The 22794-nt window shown below is 37.1% G+C and overlaps 1 protein-coding gene across 1 annotated transcript in view; it reads left to right on the top strand.

The window, feature by feature from the left end:
- ECHDC1 (ethylmalonyl-CoA decarboxylase 1) overlaps positions 1 to 22794 on the top strand; it is a 38760-nt gene that overhangs the window by 4364 nt on the left and 11602 nt on the right. The window contains exons 2-5 of the mRNA XM_041423676.1: positions 2855 to 3076; positions 7906 to 8048; positions 12854 to 12906; positions 14858 to 14938. Coding sequence (XP_041279610.1) covers positions 2857 to 3076; positions 7906 to 8048; positions 12854 to 12906; positions 14858 to 14938 — 497 coding nt within the window. The 5' untranslated portion in view covers positions 2855 to 2856. The remainder of the gene's footprint in view (positions 1 to 2854; positions 3077 to 7905; positions 8049 to 12853; positions 12907 to 14857; positions 14939 to 22794) is intronic.

Below are 22794 nucleotides of genomic sequence, written 5' to 3'. Positions count from 1 at the left end.
AAATTCTGGATGTTGTTTGTGAGATATCAGCAGAAATCCCTTTAGACTGAGAGAGCTCTAGCTGTTCCTATCATACTTTTCTTGAGCGGTTAGCTCAGTCAGACTGGACTATTAAAATAATCTTATTTTATTAAAAAATTGTATTGGTCACTGACCAGTACTGTAGGAGATGGTTGTAAAGAAAATAATTCAAAGATTATACCTTGCATGAGTCATTAATCATGAGTCATGATCAGCAGGCAGTGGTGTCCAATTTGTTTTCTAATCCCGCACTTGCTGCTGTTCTTTATTACCATAGTGATAATATTAAAGAGCTGTTAATGCACATAACCACACAGTTGAAAATGACAGACTCTTTTTTCGTTGGAATAAAATTTCCATATCTTAAGTCTGTTTTGCTCAGTATATTTCTTGTCATGAGAAATTCAGTACTGTATAAAAGTCATGAAAAAAGTTTAAGTCTGCAAGTGGTTAAGATAGCAGAACAGTCTTTTCCCCCCCCTTTGCTTTCAAGCCAGTCATTGGGGCTTCCTAGAGAATTCCAGCTAGTCTTGGTATGTTTAGTATAGTTTTAGTATGTTTTAGTATCTACTTTGTATTCATTAAAAACTGGGAGCTGGTTGTTGAAGGTGCACTTCACAAGGAAAGGCAGCACTGTCCGTGTATTTCATGTTTGTTCTCTCCTGAGCAAAAACTAGAGCTGGATGGAAAGTTTTATTGCTTTAATATATGCTGAGGAATGACTACTGAGGTTTTAGAGAAAAGGGAAGGCTGTCTCTCTCTTGAAAGACTGTATATAAAAAGAGTCAATTAGGAGAAATGAGCTTTAGAAACCCATTTTCACTCTTTAAATAAAATTTTAAAAGCCCTGAAAGGTGGTAGCTGAAGTGTTGCAGAATATTAGAATGTGCATAGATAGAGAGTGTTTGAGTGCAGCAGCAGTCAGGGAATGTTTTTTATGAAGTAATGAATCTTGTATTCAATTAGATTACAAAATTTAATCAAGTTTAAAATTAGTTTTATTAGTTTACACTTTGGAAAAGTTCATCGTGACAGATTAAAGCCTTGTTTGCCAACAGATATTAAAAAAATCATCCCTTTACATTTTCTTGTGCAGATGATTTTATAATGCACACATCTGAGTAGGCCTTACTAGTTTCTTTGTGTTGAGCTTGTGAGATCTGGTTGTATTGGTGGGTGCAGTTTGGCAGGACAGGTATGAATCTCATGGCATAGATAGCTCTTCACAGTTGCCTGGTACTGCTGCATGTGCCTTCACATCCCATAGTGTGGTTGCTCTGCAAACTCCTCCCCCCTTTGAATGAGGACTGTACCTGTACCAACAGAAGCATTTTCAAGTTTAGTGTAGGATGGTACAGCCAGTGACAAGATAAGTGTTCACATGACAGGGCTGATTAGGAACAATTAGGAACTAATTGTGTGTGGTTTTTAATGTGCATTTGCTTGATCATTTGTAAATAATAAAGGTTTTCAAAAATATTGAGTCTGTAAGATATCCTGAACAGAGCATACAATATAGCTGTCACCAAATTCTGTCTCAGTGAATGTGTTTGTGTTATGAGTTCACCTTAGAAAAACTTTCCAACAGCTGCTTGCTAATTTTGAAAGTATTTTGTTTCTGCTAATTATGATTCAGAAACAAATTTTCCCAGTTGTCAAAAAAATTAGCAACTACCATGTCTTCTGAATGGCCAAGCCCATTAAAAAGTAGGTTGGGGCAAAGGTAGGACTTCTCTATTATATTGCACAATAACAAGAGGTTTTGTTTCCATGTTCTGTGGGAGTTCTTTTGATTCCCATTCTGATTGGTTTCTAAGATGACTTTATTTCCAGATCAGCTGTTTTCAGTTCAGGCTTTACCCAGCTTCTTTCAAGTCACTTGTAAACTGCTTTCTCCAGTAGACCCGTTTCCAGAGTAAATAAATTAGGGCAGAGATGCAGATCAAGTGATAATTACTTTCTTGTTGTTTCCTGATCTACAGTCATACACTGTAGAGTGGAAATAGCAGAGGAATAAGCCATGGGTATACTGGTACACAGAAATACTTTACAAGTATTATTACCTGTATAAAAGGCAAGTATGGCGCTCAGTGCATAATACTGTTGCACACTTCTCATCCTTTGGAGCACTGCACAGAATCTGTGCCCAAATGAGATTAACTCCAAGTGCTACTGGGATGACTGGGAAAAGCACATAGCAATCAAAAGGCTAGGCAGACTAATTAGTTTTAAGATGGGGTGTGACAACTGTGTTAATGGAATTAGGTGACGGGGAACAGACTTCGATATAAGAATGATCTTCAGTTCTTAATTTTTAAGTTCCTCAATTATTTCTGTGGGGAAGGTCTTGCTCTAATAGTTGCTTACAGAAAAGCAGGACATCCAGACCTTGAAAGCTGTGGGATTTGATAGGATTTTTCCTCTGTTATAGGTGTGTTTGGGGGTCTTGGTATTTTTTTACAAGGAAGGGTGAGAGAGGGTTTGTAAGAGTAATACAAAGGACATTGGTCTAGTAGAATATGTAGATTTTCTGTAATTTTTGAGCCTCTTTTGTTTTCTGCACACAATAACTTTTTTGATAAATTTTACAAGGAAATGTTTTGAAAGGTGCTAATACCTGGCTTAACTACTAAAATCACTCTATAAAAGTCATTCTGTTAGCTTCAAATGAAGAATTTTGCTAATATAATTTGCACTGATTTCTGTCAACTGTTATGATTGCATTACCTTTATATTAGTTTCTGCTGTCATACTTCCGTCTTTCTCAGAGGACTGAAGTGGATTTCAAAGGAAGTTTCCTAATTTTTTTTCCCCTCACTCCATGTATTTCCAGAAATGGCCCTTGCTTTGTGGAAGAACTTTCTTCAGATTACATTTAAAAGGGTACTACAACAAAGAAGGTTGTCACTGTATAATGGTGCTCATGGCTATGAGGAAGAACTGATAAAGAAGAAACTTCAGCAGTTTTCTGGTGGATCCATCAACCTTTCCAAAGAAGACAATGGCATTGCAATACTTACTTTGAATAATCCAAAGTTAATGAATGCTTTTACAGGTATTAATTAGTTGGTGGGATTGCTGGTTGGTTTTGGTCTTTCTCTTGTTCAGTTACCTATTGTGACATTTTGCCTAAAGAAAGTGCAACACTCTGCTTTGCCACACCTTAGTTAAAAGAGTAAATGTGTTTATTCTGATGTGCAGCAAATATGTCCAGTGTTTTGTATAGTAACTTTGCTATAAATGTCATAAGACTCTTAAGAAATTCTCAGTGACACAAGGACTGTCTTGCAGAAGGTGCTTCTCCCCATGTTGTTTAAGTGTTAGCACAATTTTGCCACTGAGCTCTTTCTTGCATCTCCTCTCATTTTGTCATCACTGCTCTGGAAATATGGAAGGCATTTTTGTGGGCATGAGATGATGCCACCTCCCTTTTGCAGGTGATATAGAAAGAAAGAGTGAGTTTGTTGCTTGGTTCTTTACCTAAAGCCTTCCCTGTGCATTAAACTTCTGTAGTTTGGTCTTTTCCATTTACTCAAACTGTCTTCCATTTGTTCTTCATTTGCCTTATGTCTTAAATATCAGTGACTGATTAATTAAAGATCAGATGAGCTGGGTATTCTCAGCTGTTGCAGGTCAGTGATCTATTTAATACGCTTTTACACTGGAGAATACTTAGCTATCAAAACCAAGTGCCCTATTTTATTAATCTTGTATTATGACAGGGTTTTGTTCTCCAAGTTGAGTATATTTGCTGTCTCTTCTTAATTATTTCGATTATTCCAATTTATGCCACTCTCTTCATATATGAGTGGCACAGGTCCAGGGTGTGAATTGCTTGAGCTGGAGCTGTGCATAAGCCTTTACTATAAGAATGATTTTATCTGTTAATATTTTGATGTGGATGCATTTGTGTCATCTTGCTAATTTCTTTGTTGCTGTTCTCTCTTCCTGCCCAGTTCTCACTGTTCCTTTGCTGTGAGTAAACATTTTGCAACATGCTAGCGAAGTGTGCCCTTTACATGCAGAATATCAATCTAGTCTTTCTACTGTTAGCTGAAAGGAAGCTAAGAGAGCAGCAGAATTGCTGTTAATGCACCCAGATGTTTCTGCATTCTCTTTTGTGTTGCTTAAAAAAACTTATGTATAAAATCATTACCTAATTTAAGAAGTTGTAGCTAAAAGATGTTAGCATAGGGATTGTCCTTCTGCATGCCTCCCTGTTAGCATACATTCTGTTATACAATCATAATTACATGGTTGTTTCTCCTTTTTCTGCAGATTGGTTTCTATTCTTGACTCAAAACAAAACTGTGCAATGTACACCCTGTAGACAGTGTGCTTTTAGCTTATTTGTTGTGGAAGTTGAAAGGGGTACGCGAAATGAGCTGTAACAGCAAAAGGAGAGAGCAGACTGGGTTTTTCTGCTCTTTGAAGATCAGGAGTAATAAAAATCAAATTGCTTAAACCAAACTTTCATATAAACTGGGAAATATGTTCTCTGTTTTCTATGTGCATGGCAGGAGGGGCTTAGAAGTGATTGGTAGCCGTGTTGAGCAGGTTCAGCTGCCATTTAGGCAACTCATAGCTGTTCGTTGCCTATACAATGTTCTGTGTAATGTTAATGGGCTAAAATCGTATTGTACATCTGGAGCTGTGCACCCAAAATTAGCAGACATTTTCTCTCTGACTCAGTTAGTTGTCTGTAAAATATTCTCTTCTCTCCTTACAGGACTGCTGTGAAAATAACTTATTAGTGTATGCCAATTAGATGCTCTAGTAGCAAAGAGGAGCTACAAAAACCACTGAGGAAATTAATAGCTCTGTCTTTGTTGTAGATCCTCATTAGCATGTAACAAATGAGCCATGGGATCAGGCAGTTCTGTTTTAAAGCAGTGTGTAGAGCTCTGTAGAGAACTATATTCGATTTTGCTAGGCAATAGCTACAAAAAATTGCTCTGGGAAATGTTACTGTCAGTTCAAGAGATGCTGCTTCTTTGTGCTGTACACCTCTGCTAGAGACTTTTGTTTTCATGGGGGGGAGAGTAGAAGCAAAATCAGGCTGGTCCCTTCTCTGCTGCAGCAAATGGTAGGACATCTTAATTTATACTGATCTTAATTTCATTTTTAACATTATTATTTGTAAAATGCAGTTGCTGAGAGATTACCAGGAGCTTAATCCTTTGCCTTCAGTTGTGTATTAAATAATGCTCTTCAAGGGGCAGCATGGGGTGTGCTACCCCTGAATTGCCTCAGCAGAACCTGGTTGACTTCATCAGCTAAAGCCTGTAGATACAGTTACCTCCCCAACAAATTCTGTTGATTCTGTGTCTCAGAGCTTCTGAATAGTGGCAGATGTGAATTTATATATCCATGCATGCTCCCTCTAAAAAGCTGCAAAACATTATTAAACTGTTGAGGGAAATTATATTTTCCAGGCATTTAATTTACACAGCAGTTTTTTATCTCAAAGGAATCATGTTTATTCTAAGCTTGAGCAACTTCTGAAATCAAAAATAGAACAAAATTGTTGGCAAATTGCTAATGGGTGATATGGAGATTGTAATGCCTTTTTTCTCTTCTTAATTGGAATCTGATAGCCTCCTGTTTGAAATGGTCTCTCTGGAAATAAATGCTAATAATGTCAGTTTAAGCCTGGTGGAGCCAGTTTCAGCAACCCAACCTGTCACTGAACTAAACTTGAATGTAGTTTAAAAGAGAAGAAAGCTAGCCTGTAGGAATTAGAAAATAATGATGATAGTTGTTATTTTCTAGAGTTTATTTGAAAACGTTTATTCTCAGATTATAGTTAAAATGCAAACAAATTATTTATTATTAATTCTGTAAAGAGCATGAACTTGGTGGTATCAAATACTGAAAGACTAAGATTGGCAGAAGGAAGATTTGCTTCAGTGGTGTGCCTTCTTCATTACATCAAACATCAGGAGCCATATCTGTTGGTAAAATAGTAGTTCAGTGTTGTCAGGAATGGAAAAGAGCCTCTCACAGGAAGGTAGAACAGGCTCTGGCCGGTGTCTCTTGTCCCCTGCTATTGCATGTATCCGGCTCATATGGATCCTGCATTTTTTCAGTTAACTCGATTTTTTTTTCTTGGAATACTCTGTGGAAAGACTCTTCAATACCTCACTGCTTTGCCTATTAAAAGAACCACAAACAGTAGTTCTGCTGTATTTGACTCTAGCAAAGCTTGGATGCCAGCCCAAATACCCTTCTGTTAAGAACATTTAAGAAAGAAAATATGCAATGAGAGAAATCCACAGGGTTAAAGCATACCTGTTTGAAAAGCAGCATTTGCAGAAAAGTTGTTGGGCGTGCCATCATGCTGGAAAAACATTTCAAGTGAAGACCCACAAAAATCTCATCTAGGCCTGGTTCTGCTCAGTGTTTTCATTCTTGGCTTGGATGATGAAACAGAAGGTGAGCTGCTGAAATGGTCAGATAACCCCATATTAGGAGAGCTTGCAAGATTATTTTTTGGAGTAGAGGAGAAGCATTCAGTGATCTTGATTGGTTGCTACAAAGAGCTGAAGATCAACAGGGTGAAATTCAGTGAAAACAAATGTAATGTGCCACATACAAAAAGGATGACCAAATTATAAATACAGAAAGGAAAGCAACTGGCAGAACTGCTGGGATTTTTTAGAGGATCATAGTATGGACTTGACAATGGGTAAAAAAAAACCACCCAACTCAATGCTATTCTGGTATATAATATGTAATGTCCACTTAATTATTGGCTACCTCAGAAACATTGTCAAACTCTTTTATTTCAGTAGCTGAGACCAAGCCTAGGGGATAAATACTTGACTGAGTGTTCACTCTTGATGTGGGACTGGGAAGCTTATTTCATAATGAACTGTAAGAAAAAAAAACATAAGAAAGAAAACATAAATATCCCATGGACTAGCTGCTAATGGGACATTTCAGAAGAGGATGAGTCCTGTGCATGCAGGCATAGAGTTAAAAAAGCAACACTGTTGGCAGAGGAGAGTATTAATCGAAAGTACATTTCTATCTGAAGAATGTAGGCATGTCCATCTAAATTCTTATCAAAGAAGGGTAAAGCTGAGAGTGTCATCAGCCTGTATATACTCTGCTTTCTGAAATTATTTTCTGTAAATGTTTTCTCTTAAGTGTGTAACTGGACAGTCATAGGCATTCAGAGAGGAAGAGCTTTAAATTAATGCAGGTACATTTCATTGCTGTTGAAGGTGCTGCTGTCTAGGATGAGCTCCAGAAACAGGAGTTTGTAGAGTTCCATGTCAGGAGGGGTACTTAAGCAAATATGATGTTTATGATATTTTATAATGAATTGTATGTTTAAACAAGAAATAAAAAGCTGGTACTGTATGATGATATGCTTTATAAAGAGAGTCTTTTTAGAAAGGAACCTTTGTTAACATTGACTGGTTGTGCCTTGAGCCCACTCTGGACATGATTCTTTTCTGTTCTCTGCCAATTGTTTGGGCAGGAAGGAATGTTAGTAACTTTAAAATGACTAGTTGGACAGATCTTGATGGATACATATAAATTAATCTGTCCTGAATGTATGCAACTGCAAGCAGAAATAAATCAGGCAGAGGGTTTTTGTTTGTTGGTTTTGTTTGGTTTTGTTTTGGGGCTTTCTTGAGTGTAATTCAAATATCCATCATACAGAATATCCTTTGGAATTTCGGGAAGTGCATCCTTGGAGAACAAATGTATGTCAGTGATTGTGTGCAGGATTTAAGATGATAGTTTCTGTTGTGATTTTAAGCCCATCTCTTATTAACTGTAGCTTGGCTTTGCTGGTGGAAAATGTAACAAAAAATATGATGGGGATAATAATTTCCTATTAAAAATTTTGTTCCTTGCCTCTTGTGACAGGCACTATGATGGTAGAACTCCAGGAGAGGGTAACTGAACTGGAAAACTGGAAGGATGGCAAAGGTCTTATAATCCATGGTGCAGGAAACACTTTTTGCTCGGGGTCTGATTTGAATGTTGTCAAAGAAATATCCAATTCCCAGGCAAGTATTAATACATGTTAATGTTTTGGAGGAAAATTAATATTTTTGAGATTCTTTTTAGACAGAAGTGTTGCACTGTACTTCTGCAATTTTACATACAGGTCATAGAATGGAGCTTTAATGGTAAAAAAAAAATACCCTGTCAGCCCCTTCAAGCTGTGATTTAAGTGTTATTGTAAGTGATTCATAACTCTAAATTCCTACGCTAGATGTTCTTTTTAGCCTTTTCTTTTAAAAGTATCATTTCAGTTTCTCACAGCAGTATATGGTGAATTTGCACGTCAGATAAAATGTGCTTCTGTAGTTTGACCTTTAGAAATAGATAAAAGTAATAATTTCTCATATTCTAAAATAAAAAAAAAAGCAAATTAAGTAGAATGGCTGCTATTACAGAAAGGTTTCTATTTTATTAAAACTGTGCTTGGACCTGCATGAAATGGAGGAACAGATGCAATTCTTATGCTCTACTTGAGTCATGTGAGTCTTGTGTGTATCTATGAAGTTGAAGAGGTTGGGGTTTGATGGCAATTTTTTGCTCATGCCACCCATTGGACAACTTTCACATGTGCTACAGTTTTCTGTGGATTAATATGTGGATTTGGCAATGTGTGAAATAGGCCTTTGCCAGCTGCCAGGGAAGAGGGTCTTGCTGTGCTGCTCTTAGAAATGATTTACAGTTGTGGTAAGTACCAATCCTCATGCTTCTTTGTGGCCACCTCAAGTTTCAGGATTTAACCATGTAAATGAAACATTTAATTGGCCCTTCCCGTATGAATGTCAACACAAAACTCATTAACCTGATATTTGTCTTTAGTGATGATTTTTTTTTCTGTTGATAAAACGAAATATCATAAACCCTGCAATGTCTTAGATTTTATTTCTGGCCTTGTAAAGTAAAAAGGACAGTCCAGTTTTCAAAGGGTATAGGACACTTTGTTTTCTTATGGGAACATTACAAGAGAGATGCTTTTCTTAATACAGAAATGTCATGCTTTATAGTATAAATGGATTTGGGGGAGGTTTTCATCTGGCTGTTTTATAAGAACTTGTAATTTAAAAAATATAGATGACTTTTTTTTCTAAATTTATTTTTTTTTTAAATTTTGATCTGCAATTCTTAACTTCTTTGAGCATTATACCAACAGAAAAGGAGCTGAAGTCAAGCAAGGTCAATTCTTTTCTTATTTGCAGTGTAGGCTTTCCTTCGGAGTTCTGCGTTCAGTAAATCTCAGTGATACTGCTTCCATACATTTTGTATTCTCTCTGTATGCTTATACAAATTACTTGGAGCCACTTCAGTGGCAGAGAGGGCTCTTGCAAGGACTAGGTTTGATAACAGATATACTGGACAGAATAAAATGTATACATGCTATAAATTTGTTGAGAATTCTCTGCACATAATCTAGATATCTCAACTGAAATTAAAGCCTAAGAGTCACCAGAAATGCTCCAAGAATAGTTAAACATAGTTGCTTTTCTATTTCCTTTGGAGATTTCAAGTAACTTATCTTTTACTGAGAGTTTCTGTATAATAGCTCCTAAAGCATGTGTTTGGTGGGATTTAATAGTCTTCACTAGAATATGAAATAGCATTTGCTGTTCTTCAGTCTTACAGAGCTCTTCTCTCTAACTTGATGCAGGTGAGAGTATTTCATCTGGTTTCAGGTTCAGTTCTCTGTCCATAGGCATCTTCAAGGTAAAAAAAAAAAAAAAAAAAAATGGTGAATAGCTTCATGCCTGTACTGGTCTTTCAGAGTGTCACAGAGTATTCTGAATTGGAAGGGACCCACAGGGATGATGGAGTCCAACTTTTAAGTGAAGGGATTGAACCCACAACCTGTTGTTATTAGTACCATGCTCAAGCAACTCAGCTGTCGTTTATATATTTTTTTCAAGGCTTCTTTAGCCCATAGCTTTTAGTAATTGCAGGAAACACTTTTATTTTATCCTAGTGGTTGGTTGAGGGAGGACTATATTTTTCATAATTTTTGGTACAGTTTGCTTTTCCCTGTGGTGCAGAATCGGCAGAATAATGGCCAAGAATGCTGAAGGATTTTCGTGCCCCCTAGTGGCTCTTTGTCCTCCTCTTCCACTTCATTCTTTTCCTCTTTCTTTGTCCACCTTCTCCCGTGTTCAATTGTTCCTAACTCTGAAGCAAACCTAGATCCCCTGCCTAGTTTTCTTTTCTGACTGCTAACGTTACATAACCAAATCGCAGAAGATAAATGAATAGTGGAATTTAAATAAAAAATATTTTCCTTGTCTTTATAAGGCTTTGTAAGCTGTTCCCAGAGCAAGAACCTCATTCTGGAATGAGACTTGAAAAGTTGCCTAGCTGAAAAGCAAGAACGGCTCTTAAAGCAACAGCTCAGAGGAAGAAGGACAAAGGAGAATTTTGCTTTCCTTGGTCCCTGTCTAGAAACCCTAGGACAGAGGTTCCCAAACATAAGTTGTGGAGGGAGGACTTTGGAGCAGTTGGAGATAATATGTAAATTATGTTCTATCTGTAGTGCAAATGGATTCAAAGCTCTTGCAGCAACAAGAGCCAGCATTACAGTTTTCTACTTTATGAAGGTGACTTTCTTCTTCCCTACCTCTCTTAGGCCCACACCAAGTTATTAATCCTTTTCTTCCATATGTAGTAAATGCGTTTTACTGCATTTTACCTCCCTTTCTGCTAGTTAGATATCTTCTTATTTCAAGGACAGTATTAGAGCTGCAAATATAATTATTCTACTAGACTGCAGCGAACACCCCTTAGTCAGAGAATTTTATCTGAATAGTAGCCTTATTTTTCTTGTCAGGGAGGTTTGAAGGGTTTATTTGCCAGCACTCAAGCAATTGTTTGGTTTTTTTTTCTTGGGTTTTTGGGTTTTTTTTAACGCGTGTGTTCTGTGGAAGCATTTTTTCCATGGGATACAAAGTAATCTCTGTACCACCTGAGAGAATGAAGACTTTATTTTTGTCTGCTCAGACATAAATGCATTTTTCAAGTTTGTCTGTTCTGGAATTAATATTTAATTACCATTTTGGATTTTGTCATGAGTTGAGAACGGCAGTTTGAATGCAAGGATTCTGCTGGGATGAAGTGAAAAACTGTGTTCTCTGAAGAGCTTTTGTACAGCTTCATCCTTACAGTTGTAATATGGGAATTGTGCAAGTCTGTGTCTGAGAACTGGTACCCTGTATGTTTGTGTGGGCTTTGAACTTCACTAGTAAGGCAGCTATCACAAAGTGTTTGAATGTTCTTTAATTTGGAATGGAAATATTGCTACTGTTCTTAGGGGGTGTAGGAGATGGCTACAGTGATAATTAAAAGCCTTTTTATAAATCAACAGCTGCTAAAATTTTCGAGGAGCCCTTTAGTGTAGTAAAACTATATACACTGGTTCATGTATAGCAATTGTCGTGGCACTTACATCTGCCGGAGATCTGTGCCTAAACATCATAATGCTGGTTGGCTTTGGGCAGAGTAACTCTTGGGAATACACGACTAAATGGACAATAAATCACCTGCAATTGGCCTACTGTTATTTCAAGGTTCTATTCCAAAGATGTACTGAAGACTTACTTCATATATTTTCTTTCCCTGAGGTATGAGTCAGAGGCTTTTAATTCAGGCATATTCTCTAATTTGCAGCTTTTGTAAAACTGTGTTTTAGAAATTAGTAAATTCTGATTCAGAGGTGTTTGGTTTTGTTTGTTTGAATTTTTTTCCTTTATTATTTGAAAGATGTGCTGAAATTTTTACCTACTATTTTTTTATTTCAGCAGTGTCCAAGCATAATTTTTTTCTTTTATCTGGGATAAATAATACATGTCATTCAATTCAGTATGTATATGAACATGGTGGTTCTGGATCATTTAGCCCAGTTATTTGTCAAGTTCCTGATTAATTGTAGATGTCTGAGAAAGAGGATAACAACAGGGTAGGCAGATAGATAATGATTTTGTCTCAAAATATTTTCTTAGCTCCCAGCAACTTGTGACTAAAACTTCTAGAGCTATAGATGTTGCCTTCTATGTAATAACCTATTGTTGCTGTTCCTGTTGTGAGTTTATGTAGATGTTCTTGAATTCGTGTAGAGGGTGTAAAGCCCTGCTGCCAAGTGTTCCACATTTTAATTATGCATTAGAGGAAGAAATATTTGTTTTGAACATATTTTATTGGGAGCCCTTTAGTTCTTGTACTAGATTAAAAGTAAGTGCTTGTATCTTTTTCACTGTTGATTGCAAGGAGATGGAAAGCACAAAGGATGAGAGACATAAGAAGAATCTTCTTTCTGGTTTGGTTGTTTATTTGTTTCAGTGTTTTGTGGTTTGGTGGTTTTAGTTTTCTTTTTTATCTGTAATGCTTTTGGCCCAAACAATAAAAGATTAAATTGGTAAATTTTATCTTGTCTAAAACTTGATGGATTTGGGACGTTAGAGGTATGTAGCACGCTGTGGCTTTGTACAGAATTTAAAAACTGAGATTTATGTGTGTTCAACTTGAAGTGAGAAGAGGAAATTAAGAGGAAACACTAAAATTTAACAGCATAGAAATTCAGTATTGCAATTACTTGAACAGTGGCTTAATTTTAACTGAAATTTATATAAGTCAGTTGAGTTCTGACTTTATTTTAGCCTGATTTATACTAGGTTTTCTATTTGTGCATTTGGACTAGAATTTGGCCAACATGAACCAGAAACAAAACCCAGCTGAAGTAAATATAAAGAATGCTTACTCCTGTTTACTTTGTCTATGTGTTTAATTGCTTCACATTAAGATCACGTAACGTTTTTTAATTTCCTATTCATTGTAGGATGGGATGAATATGTGCATGTTTATGCAAAACACCTTAACCAGACTTATGAGGTAATATATTTTATTTACCCATTTATGAAGTAATTACAAGTATCAGAATGTATTTTGGCTAACTCTTTAACAAGATTTTTAAAGATAAATATGTAGTTTTATGTATGTAATTTTGAATCCCAGACCTTGTATTCACACATGTTAATCAGGTAGGTATTTATGGATTTAAATTAGACCTTAACATTTTGCAACTATTACACTTTCCAGAGATTGGAAAAGGGAAAAAAAAAAAAAAAAACAAACCCCTAGGCTTATATGTGTAGAGTTAGGAGATGCCCAGAATTAAGGAAATCTAGTCCTTCGGATTTTCTGAAACTCAACCTCTCTAACTCACTGGAAATTGGTAGCTCTTAAATAACAAGCACCAACAGGTTATGCAGCCTACACAGGTAACAGTTATTTGACATATTTATTTAATCTTCCCACTTTAGAAGAGGAGTGTGTCAGTTCTACCATCTGGTAATTCTGAAAAAGACACCCTTTCCTTTAGACTTGGCTTCCCTCAAGAAGTCACGTTTCTATTAAATCCATTTGTGGTAGAGACTGTGTTTTTCTGCTTAGAGCTCTTTGAAGATGAATATTCTTTGTTTTCAAATATTCTTTGTTTTCAAATAATCTGTATGAGAAAATGTTATGAATTAACATTTTTTCTGTAAAATTACCCAGGAGATTGGAAACCCACATTAGTAGTACTGTAAGAAATCCTCAGGATTGGAAGCCATTTGCATAAGCTTGTCTCCATATAATCGAAATTGATGGGGCAAAGCTAAGAGGAGGAAGATGTGTGAAGATTAAGTCCCCACCTCAGGTGTGTAGACTTAGTGTATCTAAGCCATGGTTCAGGGGGAGCACTGAGCTGCTGTCTGGGGACATCTTGTAGATGGGATTAGTCTTCCTCAGAGCTGAGACTGACTGTGATCCTGAGAGAGGTGCCTCAAATGGATTAGAGTGTGGATGTAGCCATCTTGGACCCACATGTTCTGCTTTCTCATAAAGCACAGGAAAAATGGGATTGCCTTCTTCCAATAGGTTCTCTTGCGCCATGTATTGTATGAACTGTGCTGCAGCTTGTAAGTGAACTTGGGATGTAAGAAAGTGTTGGTGCTTCTGTTAAAGGAGAACTAAAACCAGACATGTGGTTATGATTAAGATGCTGACTTCTGAATGTGGTTTGCAAACTGCTCAAAAAGCTAAATGTCTCTTCATAGTAAAAGATGAAACAGCTGTACTAGTGTGCAAATTCTGTGACTAACCAGCTGCCTTCATTTCTTAAGGAACTTGCCTTATCCTAAGTCACTGCTCATTAATTCATTTCACATCAGCAGTGGGGAGACATACTTTTCCTTCCCTCTGTCCTTTGAATTACCTTGAACATGATTAAATACCTTGAACATGATTAAATACAACACCAACAAAGGTAACAGATTGCTGCTTTCCTCAAAAGGTTTTGTCTGCAAAAAAAGTTTTGTTGATGACTGAGATAGTAGCACTCTGTTTGAAGAAGCTGCTGAAGCTGTTATGGTAAATCTCATTAATTTTAGATAACCCAGCCCTTCAGTTCTTTGTGTCTCTGCTGCTTTCTGTGGTGCAGTGGCTTAGAGTAGAATCTTGTGTTGCTATCCTGTCACTCCTTGCAGGTAGTCTTTTTAGATATATTCTATAGCAGGTATTTTTCATAACGTGTTTTTTCAGTACATGATCTTTATTTTGATTCCATTTAAAATATCTGTGTTGCTGTTTCATTCTGATATTCTGTATCAATTATGCAATAGTAATTTTGACATAAGTGCAATTGGTGTTGCGCTGACTACCCACAAAGATGTAGTTATTTTATTAAATTGGAACAGTATATTTTTCTCAACTTTTACTGTATAAATGGTTTGGTTGAATTGTTTTGTAATTTCTGAAAGGCTAAAAGCATGAATTTTGCTTACTAAGGTCTCTTGTGCAGGTTGCCTTTGATCAGTGTTGCACTAGTTCAAGGAAAAGCTTTTGGAGGAGGAGCAGAACTCACCACAGCATGTGATTTCAGGTAATGCTAACAAGTGTGTAGCTGTTATGTTGGGTCAGTGATTTAATGGTGGTCCAACTGAAATGTGAGAAGCTTGAGGTACCGCTTCTACCAGGAGTCCTGTTCCTGGGTTCCAAGGCATTTGCAATGAGATTTTGTCATCAGATGTCACAGGAAAAGAAAGGTTGTGGTATCTGCAAAGTTATGTGGTTTGGATCACTGTGTAAAATAAGAGCAGTAAGGAATTTTAGCAACTGACTTGGTTGGACACACCAAGTGGGTTCAACTCACACCTGAGTGAGAGGTAGGAGGGTTGAAAAATTGTGTATCTCCCTGTGTCTCTTTTTGTGAATGTCATAAGTAAAAATAAAAAAATAAATCTCTTCACTCCTCTTGTATTTCTTGTTCTGGGTTTATTATTTGTAACATAATATTGTGCTGCACAGCTGTTGAAACAAGAATTTGAGGTGCAGAGGAAAACAAATGAGGTTTCATCCCTGGGTTTTTTTACATGCAGGTGCAGGGATTTGCTAGCACAAACAACTGGCAGAAAAAGAGGGCTTTAATTAAATAGGCAGAAAAGGAATGGGAAGACACTAAAGTAATAAAATGTCACTTCATATAAACTGTTGCTAATGTGTAAACAGCCTACAGATGTAGCAGGATAAGCACAGTGGGCAGCATCTCTGAAAATAAGGAGCTTTTAGTAAGGTTTTCATCTAAGAAAAGGAAATGTGCTCTTGAAGAGGGCCTTAGTGCCTGAGATGGGAAAGGAGTTGCCTTGAACAAGCTGAAAGAAGATACACTCAAAAGTAAAGTAACCTACAATATTAGAGTGCTGTTCCAGGTGTCAGGACCAGGCTTTGGATAGAGGAGATGATATCTGCATTGTCTGAGCCGCTTGGAAGCAATCTTCCTTTGCTTTGAAAGTAGATGTGGCTGGATCTTTCTTCATGTCTGCTCAGCACACAGTGAGCTGGAGCCCCAGCTGTGATGTGAGTCCAGGCTGTGTTACAAATAGCAGAGAGGCTCTGTGTTTGACAGCTGAAGTGCTGGCAGGAGAATGCACCTGGGAGACTCAGCAGACCTTTCTGTATCTGTGAGCCTGTCGACAGAAAGTGTTTCTTGTTATCTCTAAATAGGCGTTTAGGGAATGGGAATATAATGAAATGGAAATCTTTTGGCTTTCTAAAATATGTAGTCTCTACTTATGCTCCAGCTATGCTGTTTTGACGTGCTGTGTAATTATAGGCATTATCAAGTAGCTCTTATTTGCATGAATTGAGCAGCTGCAATTCCTCTCATGCAATGCCATAATTTTCATAATAACTACAGCTGTTGATCCATCTTCCATTACTTTCTACACACCCATCCAGTGCAACTAAATAACAGCCATTCAGGAGCAGCAAATGGGACTTAATTAATAACAGCAACAAGACAGAGAAACATACTCTGTGCTGTTATTGCTCTTGAATTTGAGAATTTTTACACTGGTGGACAAAATTCCAGGGTTTTTTTGAGGACTGTAAGTAGATACTAGTGGAATATTAGTAGGTATTCTGTCCTCAGTCACTAGATGACAAAAGATGAACATGAGACAGAAATCAGAGATTTGTTTTCTTCTTTGAATAATCTGTTTGAGCATTTTATTTTTTAAAAACAAAATGAATTTGTTATGGTTGCTTTTAATTCTAGATTTTCAAACACAGTTCTATTTTTCACAGTCTCTGTTTAAACCACCAAACTGCTTGGTTTTGGCCTGAAATGTTTTCTTATCTCTGCCACTTTGTACTATATTAACTATACTGATATAGTTTGGGCAACTCACTTGAACCAAAATGACCTAGGTACCTGCTCTGAAATGTGGTCTGGCAGCATGATGCACACGTCCAATTTTAAAATAGCTGAGGTGGTTTAAGATATTACTGATACATTCTTCCTGTAGCGGTTCCTGTGGCTAATTGTCTCACTGTGTTTTAAGCTGGCTCATTTTTAATCGGATTGGGGGGGCTTGTGTGAACTTTAGCACATTTATTGCTGAAATAAGGACAGTGATAAAAAGTGAAAGCATCTTAGGTTAGTCCACATTTAATGTGGAGAAAGAGGTCTTCTCAAAACATCTTCTTCAGTCTTAGCTGTTTTATGTGTTGTTGCAATATGGCTCTCCAGAAAAGCAGTATCCTTATAAAGATCATAAACATGTTACTGGGGGAAAAAAAAAAATCAGACCAGTCCAGACAAGGGCAAGGTTATTAATTTCCTTTCAGACTTTTTCTGATATGAAAATTGGAAAGATAAAGCTTCTGATACTAGAATTATTTATCTCAATTATTACTGCAAAACTGGGTAATGTAGAAGGGTGCAAGTATGAAACTTGCTCAGACAGCTGAGCATTTTAGTAATATTTTCAAGAAATACTGACTTTTTTCAATGTGCCACGTTGAGCACATGAAGGCAACTCGTGTTTTCTGCTGCCAAATGTTAATGTATTTTGAAGCTCTGCATGACACCGCAGCCATTTCAGTGAGGTGCAGAAGTGAATGTGATGTTGGATTTAGTTAGTGATGGAATTTTACAAATAATTGAGGTGCCTGCTTTGGGTTCCTTTATGCAGAAACTTGAAGTGTGTCTTGTGCTTACACAGTGTGTGAAGGTAAGGGGAGCAGATCTGGCAGGATTGGTTGAGGACTTCAGAGAGGAAAACAGGAATGTAAGCTGACAAATAGGGGGAAGAGACAGTTGGTAATGAATCCATTTGTGCAATTAGCAGATCACAATAATCTCTGAGTGTGGTTGCTGCAATTTGCTACCAGATAATAGCCAGAATAACTAACTTTGAATTCTGATCTGTCTTGTCTTCTATTTCATGTTGGTGCCATTGAGAAATTTTGCTGGGGCGATGTCTGTGTAGGTCTTTTACACACATCTACATCTTCAAAACTTCGGTCCTATATTGCCTGGCAAATGGACTTCCGTTGTATCTGAGTGCTTCTGAGACACAGTTGCTTTCCCCCTACCTCCTTTTTCCTCTCTAAAGCTGCTGCAGTCCAAGTAGAGGTGTGTCTGTGTCCCTGACATGTCAATCAAATTTAAAAGTTGGTGTCTTGAGGCAGAGGATGAGAGTGCAGAGATGGAAAACTGCCCATTTCTCATACCATTGATCTCAGAATGGGCTCGTAGGTGGAGACAGCAGTAATTTCATTTTTTTCTTTAGAAAATAAATTAATGAACTATAATTTCTTCAGCTGTAATTGATGTTGCACAGTTAAATTGCAAAGGGCCAGTTTCATTACTGTTATAAGTGCTGAGCTAACTAATAGTTTATGCTAATAGTACTGCATTTATCAAATTGGCCTTCTTTCATTTTAGTGGTATGTTTTCTGTATTTCTGTGAAATATGTAGTCATGCTTATAGTATTACATTTTAAGGTGTTAAATATGTTCCATGAAACACTTAGTAAGAGATACAATGAAATGAAATGTTATGGATAGCTTTTGGTGTGTGTGTTCCTGTGATAATTTATGTTTATTTGATTCTACAAGTTGTGCATTAAATGCAACATATAGGAAGTCAAAAGAGCAGAAGATAATCTAGTCTCTGCATAGTTGTAGCTACACTATGACCAACTTTTCAGTTTTTCACCTTTCAAAAAGGAGAAGAAGCCATAAAGACTTCAGTATTCTGCAGTAAACTTTTTCAAAAATAGGTTTCAGAACATCAGAGCACAGCACATGAGCTTCTTTGGAAATCTTTTATTCTGTACAAGGATTTGGGCTTTTAATTTTATCAGGAGGATCATTTAGGTGCACAGGATGCCACTGTTTGAAATAAGGGTGCCTCAGGACATAGTAACATTTTTCATTGGGTAGAGCCTGATATGAATGTAGCAACATGAGGTTCACATATTTATGAGTTCTTGCAGAGTCCAGGCTCACAAAGCACTTTCCATTCATGTGACTGTAACATTGCTACACATCATCAGAGAAGAATCAGTAGCCAAATTTGAGAGTGGGTTTTATGTAAAAACTTAAAAGATAATGGACTAAAATGTGTATGTTTCAAAAACTGATATCTGGATAGCCATGGAGCCAGCCAGGAGTTGTTGGTAATAACACACTGTGAGAAAGACCAGGGTGTGGGTGGAGAAGGGGTCCATATGGAGGTAGAGCAGCACTTTTCTGGGACAGATGTCCTTGTTCTGGTGCAACAGAATAAGCACAACACAGTACAGGGCAAGTGCAGCAATGAGGTTGAGAAGTGGACATGCACTGTAGGTTAAGACCATCGAAGACCCTTCAGGCCTCCAACCTATTTCCAGAAAGATCTAGAGGAAAGAACTGTGCATGATAACTAATTTGCATAGAAAGTGAGAAGCTTACTTCCAGAACAGGGTAAAGTTATCTATAAAAAGGTATCCCCACAAAGCCTGAGCATGTGTGCACCCCAGGACCCTGGATACTCCAGCTAGATCAATGCTGGGGCTAGAACAGGTGATCTCTCTAATTTTCTTTCTTCCTTTCTGTCTCACACACTTTAATTCATATCTCTCTCTCTTCCCTTTCACCCTACCCCTTATGCAAAACCCACTGCTGTGTGCTTATGCTGGGAGGTCAGGGACTAGAATAACAATGTCCTTGTCAAGTGTGTGAATTATTAATAAAACTCTATAAGCTTTTGCAGGTCCTCTGACTTTTGCCATTCCTTTCAACCATGAGCGTCTACGAATATTGGGTTCTCCCTTCTCCTTAAGGGTGGGACATCACATTCTCACAGCTTCAAGTGCTTGCTGTGTGGCATAGATTACTTTTTAAAACTATGTAGAATTTTGGTCTCATATATATATGTGTGTCTGTGTGTGTGTACTTAAAATCTCCTGCAAATCAGTTGGCAGTTTTAGAATTCCAATGCAGCCCTATGTCACATTTTTAGAGCCCTGGGGGTTTGTTACTACAAGTTTCTGGTTATGATTTTAAAAGTCTCACATTGCTTGCCTTTAAGAAGGCTGTTCTTATTTTTGACATGGTACCTTTGACATCTGGTTAAGTAAGCGCTGCTAGAAATGGGCTCAAGAGCTTGTGTTATTTGCCTTGTATTTATGGGCTAGTATGGAGCATCTTTTACCAGTTTTCATTTGTGAATGAATTTTGGGTGCTTACATTCTTTCAGGCAGAGGATTTTTGGATGTAGTCTACAATTCAAATTTTTACAAAGCTGTGAGAAAAGGAAGCTTTTGTGTTAGTGAAATTTCTTAGGATGGCATCAAGCCTACTCCTTTGACACTGCGATTTAGAGTGTGCCTAGAACACTCTGTGCTTGGGAGGCTTGATAGGATTTTTTTTTTTTTGTTTTGCTTCTTGGGGATCATTTTAATTTATTTAAACCTCAATTTTATTATTTAAACCTCAATGTATTTAAACCTCAAATTTAAATAACATCAACAAAGCATGAATTTGCATTGATGCTTTCTTTCTGAAATTGTCTTTTTGCAGGGATTTACTTCATTCTAGGTTTTTTCATTTGTTTTGAGTTTTTGGTTTTTTTGCCTTTGGGAGGCCAAACCATCTTACCCTCAGTTTCCCTTGAAGCCACAGCTTTCAACTGCCTAACTTTGCACTGGATCAGCTTCCAGAGAATGTCTTCCTGAGTCCCTGTTAGCTCTTTCATATTTCAGCCCTATCATGTGCTATTGAAGGACTATGGAAAGAACTCTTCCTCTCTGTATCACTCCAAGTAGCAGTATAGTTAACGTTGTAGATCTCTGAAGGGTAATCATCCACATCAGGGTTACTGTTCATTGAAATGACCAATGTTCCCAAAATAACTCCGTTTCCCTGGGTGTAAGTAGGCGTTGTGTGGATCTCAACCTACTTTCACTGTTAACTGCCTTCAAAATTGCAATTTCCAATCTTCCTCTTTAGCCTCCGGTTTTATTTTTTTTTCTCTGATCCAAAGCAGCCCAAGGTCTTAGTGAAGATTTGGAGCCCTGCAGCCTGGACCTCTGTATTCCTCTTCATTCCAGATCAATGCAAAATTGTGTGGAGCAAGTCTGTGATCTGTTTGAACTTGTTGACCTTGGTGGCTTCAGCTTCCTACATCTGGGATTCTGTAGACAGTAAGAAATTAATAACTAGGCTGTGACTTGGCAATCTCAGTAAGAATAAATCAAATAGCCAATTCTTATGTTAAATAGATTCCTATTGTGCTGAAAGTTGTGTGTATAAGAACTACTGCTGTATCCAGAGTGGTCTGTTACTAGGTCTTATATTCCAGTCCTATGTTGTGTGCTGATGATTCATATTCATAAACAAAAAGCAAATATATAGACTGAGGAAACCCCAATAATTTAAATTAACATGGATTTGTATATGTATGAAAGAGACAATGATTGTAAATAAAAAGATAGCAGCAGAAATTATACTTTTGGCGATAATTTGTCACACTCTTAGGCATATTTATGGGATCTGTTACAGTTTGCTGAAAATGTGCCTGCTTCTAGTCCAGGTTGTCTGAACATGACATCAATGATCTGAAGTTGGTTTGAGATCCCCATCAGTATAATTAATACTTTAAAAAAAAAAAAAGTAAAGAAGAGAAGCAGCAAGTTACTGCTTCAATGTAGAATTTTAATGTTAAATTATCTCTCTCATTTATGCCTTTTTGAGTTACATCATTGTGTTCTTCCCCTACCAAAAAAATCTCAGAAGACATGTATCATATCTAGAAAACTTAGGTCGCAGTCACTGTGATAATTTAAAAAAAAACAAACCACGACAGTCAGTATTTTTTGTTTGAAATTAACATGGTATCCTGACAAAGTGGCAACATTCCATTATAATTGAATCACCAGTGATTTCAACTAATTATATGATCTCTCTTTGCTTTAGTCAGAAATTGTGTAGGAAGTGCAAATGCAGCATTGGTAGCACTGCGTGCAGAGACAGCTGAATTTCAAATGTGTCTTGTTACCCTGTGTCTTGTGAAGGGCTGCTAGTGTGATGTTACATTGTATTTTAAGTTCTTTAGTGCTGTGAGTTGCAGAAACCTGATACATCAAATCCATCATAAAGTATTAGAACAGCTTGAATATTGCATCTCTCATGGCTGATGTGAAGAAATGCTGTTCCTTTTCAGTCAGCTGAATTCAGGCAACTGAGTTTTTTGACATTTTAGATGCCAAGCTCAGCCACTGTTGGGAAGCCCCTCCTCCCCTTTGTGTATCAGCAGTAGAGATGAGCAGAAAATGTGATTGAAATGTTCCTGCCTTAAGAGACTCTTGAATTTGGTCTGGGAGAATTTTGTTCTGCATTCTATGGTTTTGTTAAACATATATGATGAAAATAAAGATGTGGGAAGACAAAGTTATAAACATGGTTTGCATATGCTGCATGAACGTGTGCACATAATTTAAAAAAGCAATATTTCCTCTTTGAGAACAAGCTTCACTGTACTTTTTTTAAAAAAAAATTATTTCTAGAGGAATACTGTCATTTAAATTTGACTAGAATTTATAATCAAACACCTTTGCCTCCAGGTGGTCTTTTTCATCAGATTATCTGTAAAATATCACTGGATCTTTCCTGACAGAAATTTTTGCTTTAGTCTAAAAGGCATATCTGTTGTTGAAAATGTTTGCTTGAACAGAATCCGAATAGCTCTAGTTTCTTTTTTAGGAAGGAAAGACTCATGTAACATTTCAGATTGCCAGCATGAGTAATTTTTCTATGAACATTATTTTGGCATTCACTCACTTGTGTACAGAGGCTTTGGCAGTGTCTAAAGAATAGCTAAAACCTGCTTCATGGGTAAAGCCCAAGTGCTATGACAAGATGAAAACTGCTCTGAAAATAATTGTATCGTAACTGGGATGCCTGAGACC

The sequence above is a fragment of the Onychostruthus taczanowskii genome, unplaced genomic scaffold (genome assembly GCF_017590055.1).
Source record: "Onychostruthus taczanowskii isolate IOZ18803 unplaced genomic scaffold, ASM1759005v1 scaffold8, whole genome shotgun sequence".
Lineage (NCBI taxonomy): Eukaryota > Metazoa > Chordata > Aves > Passeriformes > Passeridae > Onychostruthus > Onychostruthus taczanowskii.
This window is presented reverse-complemented; position numbering and strand designations above follow the sequence as displayed.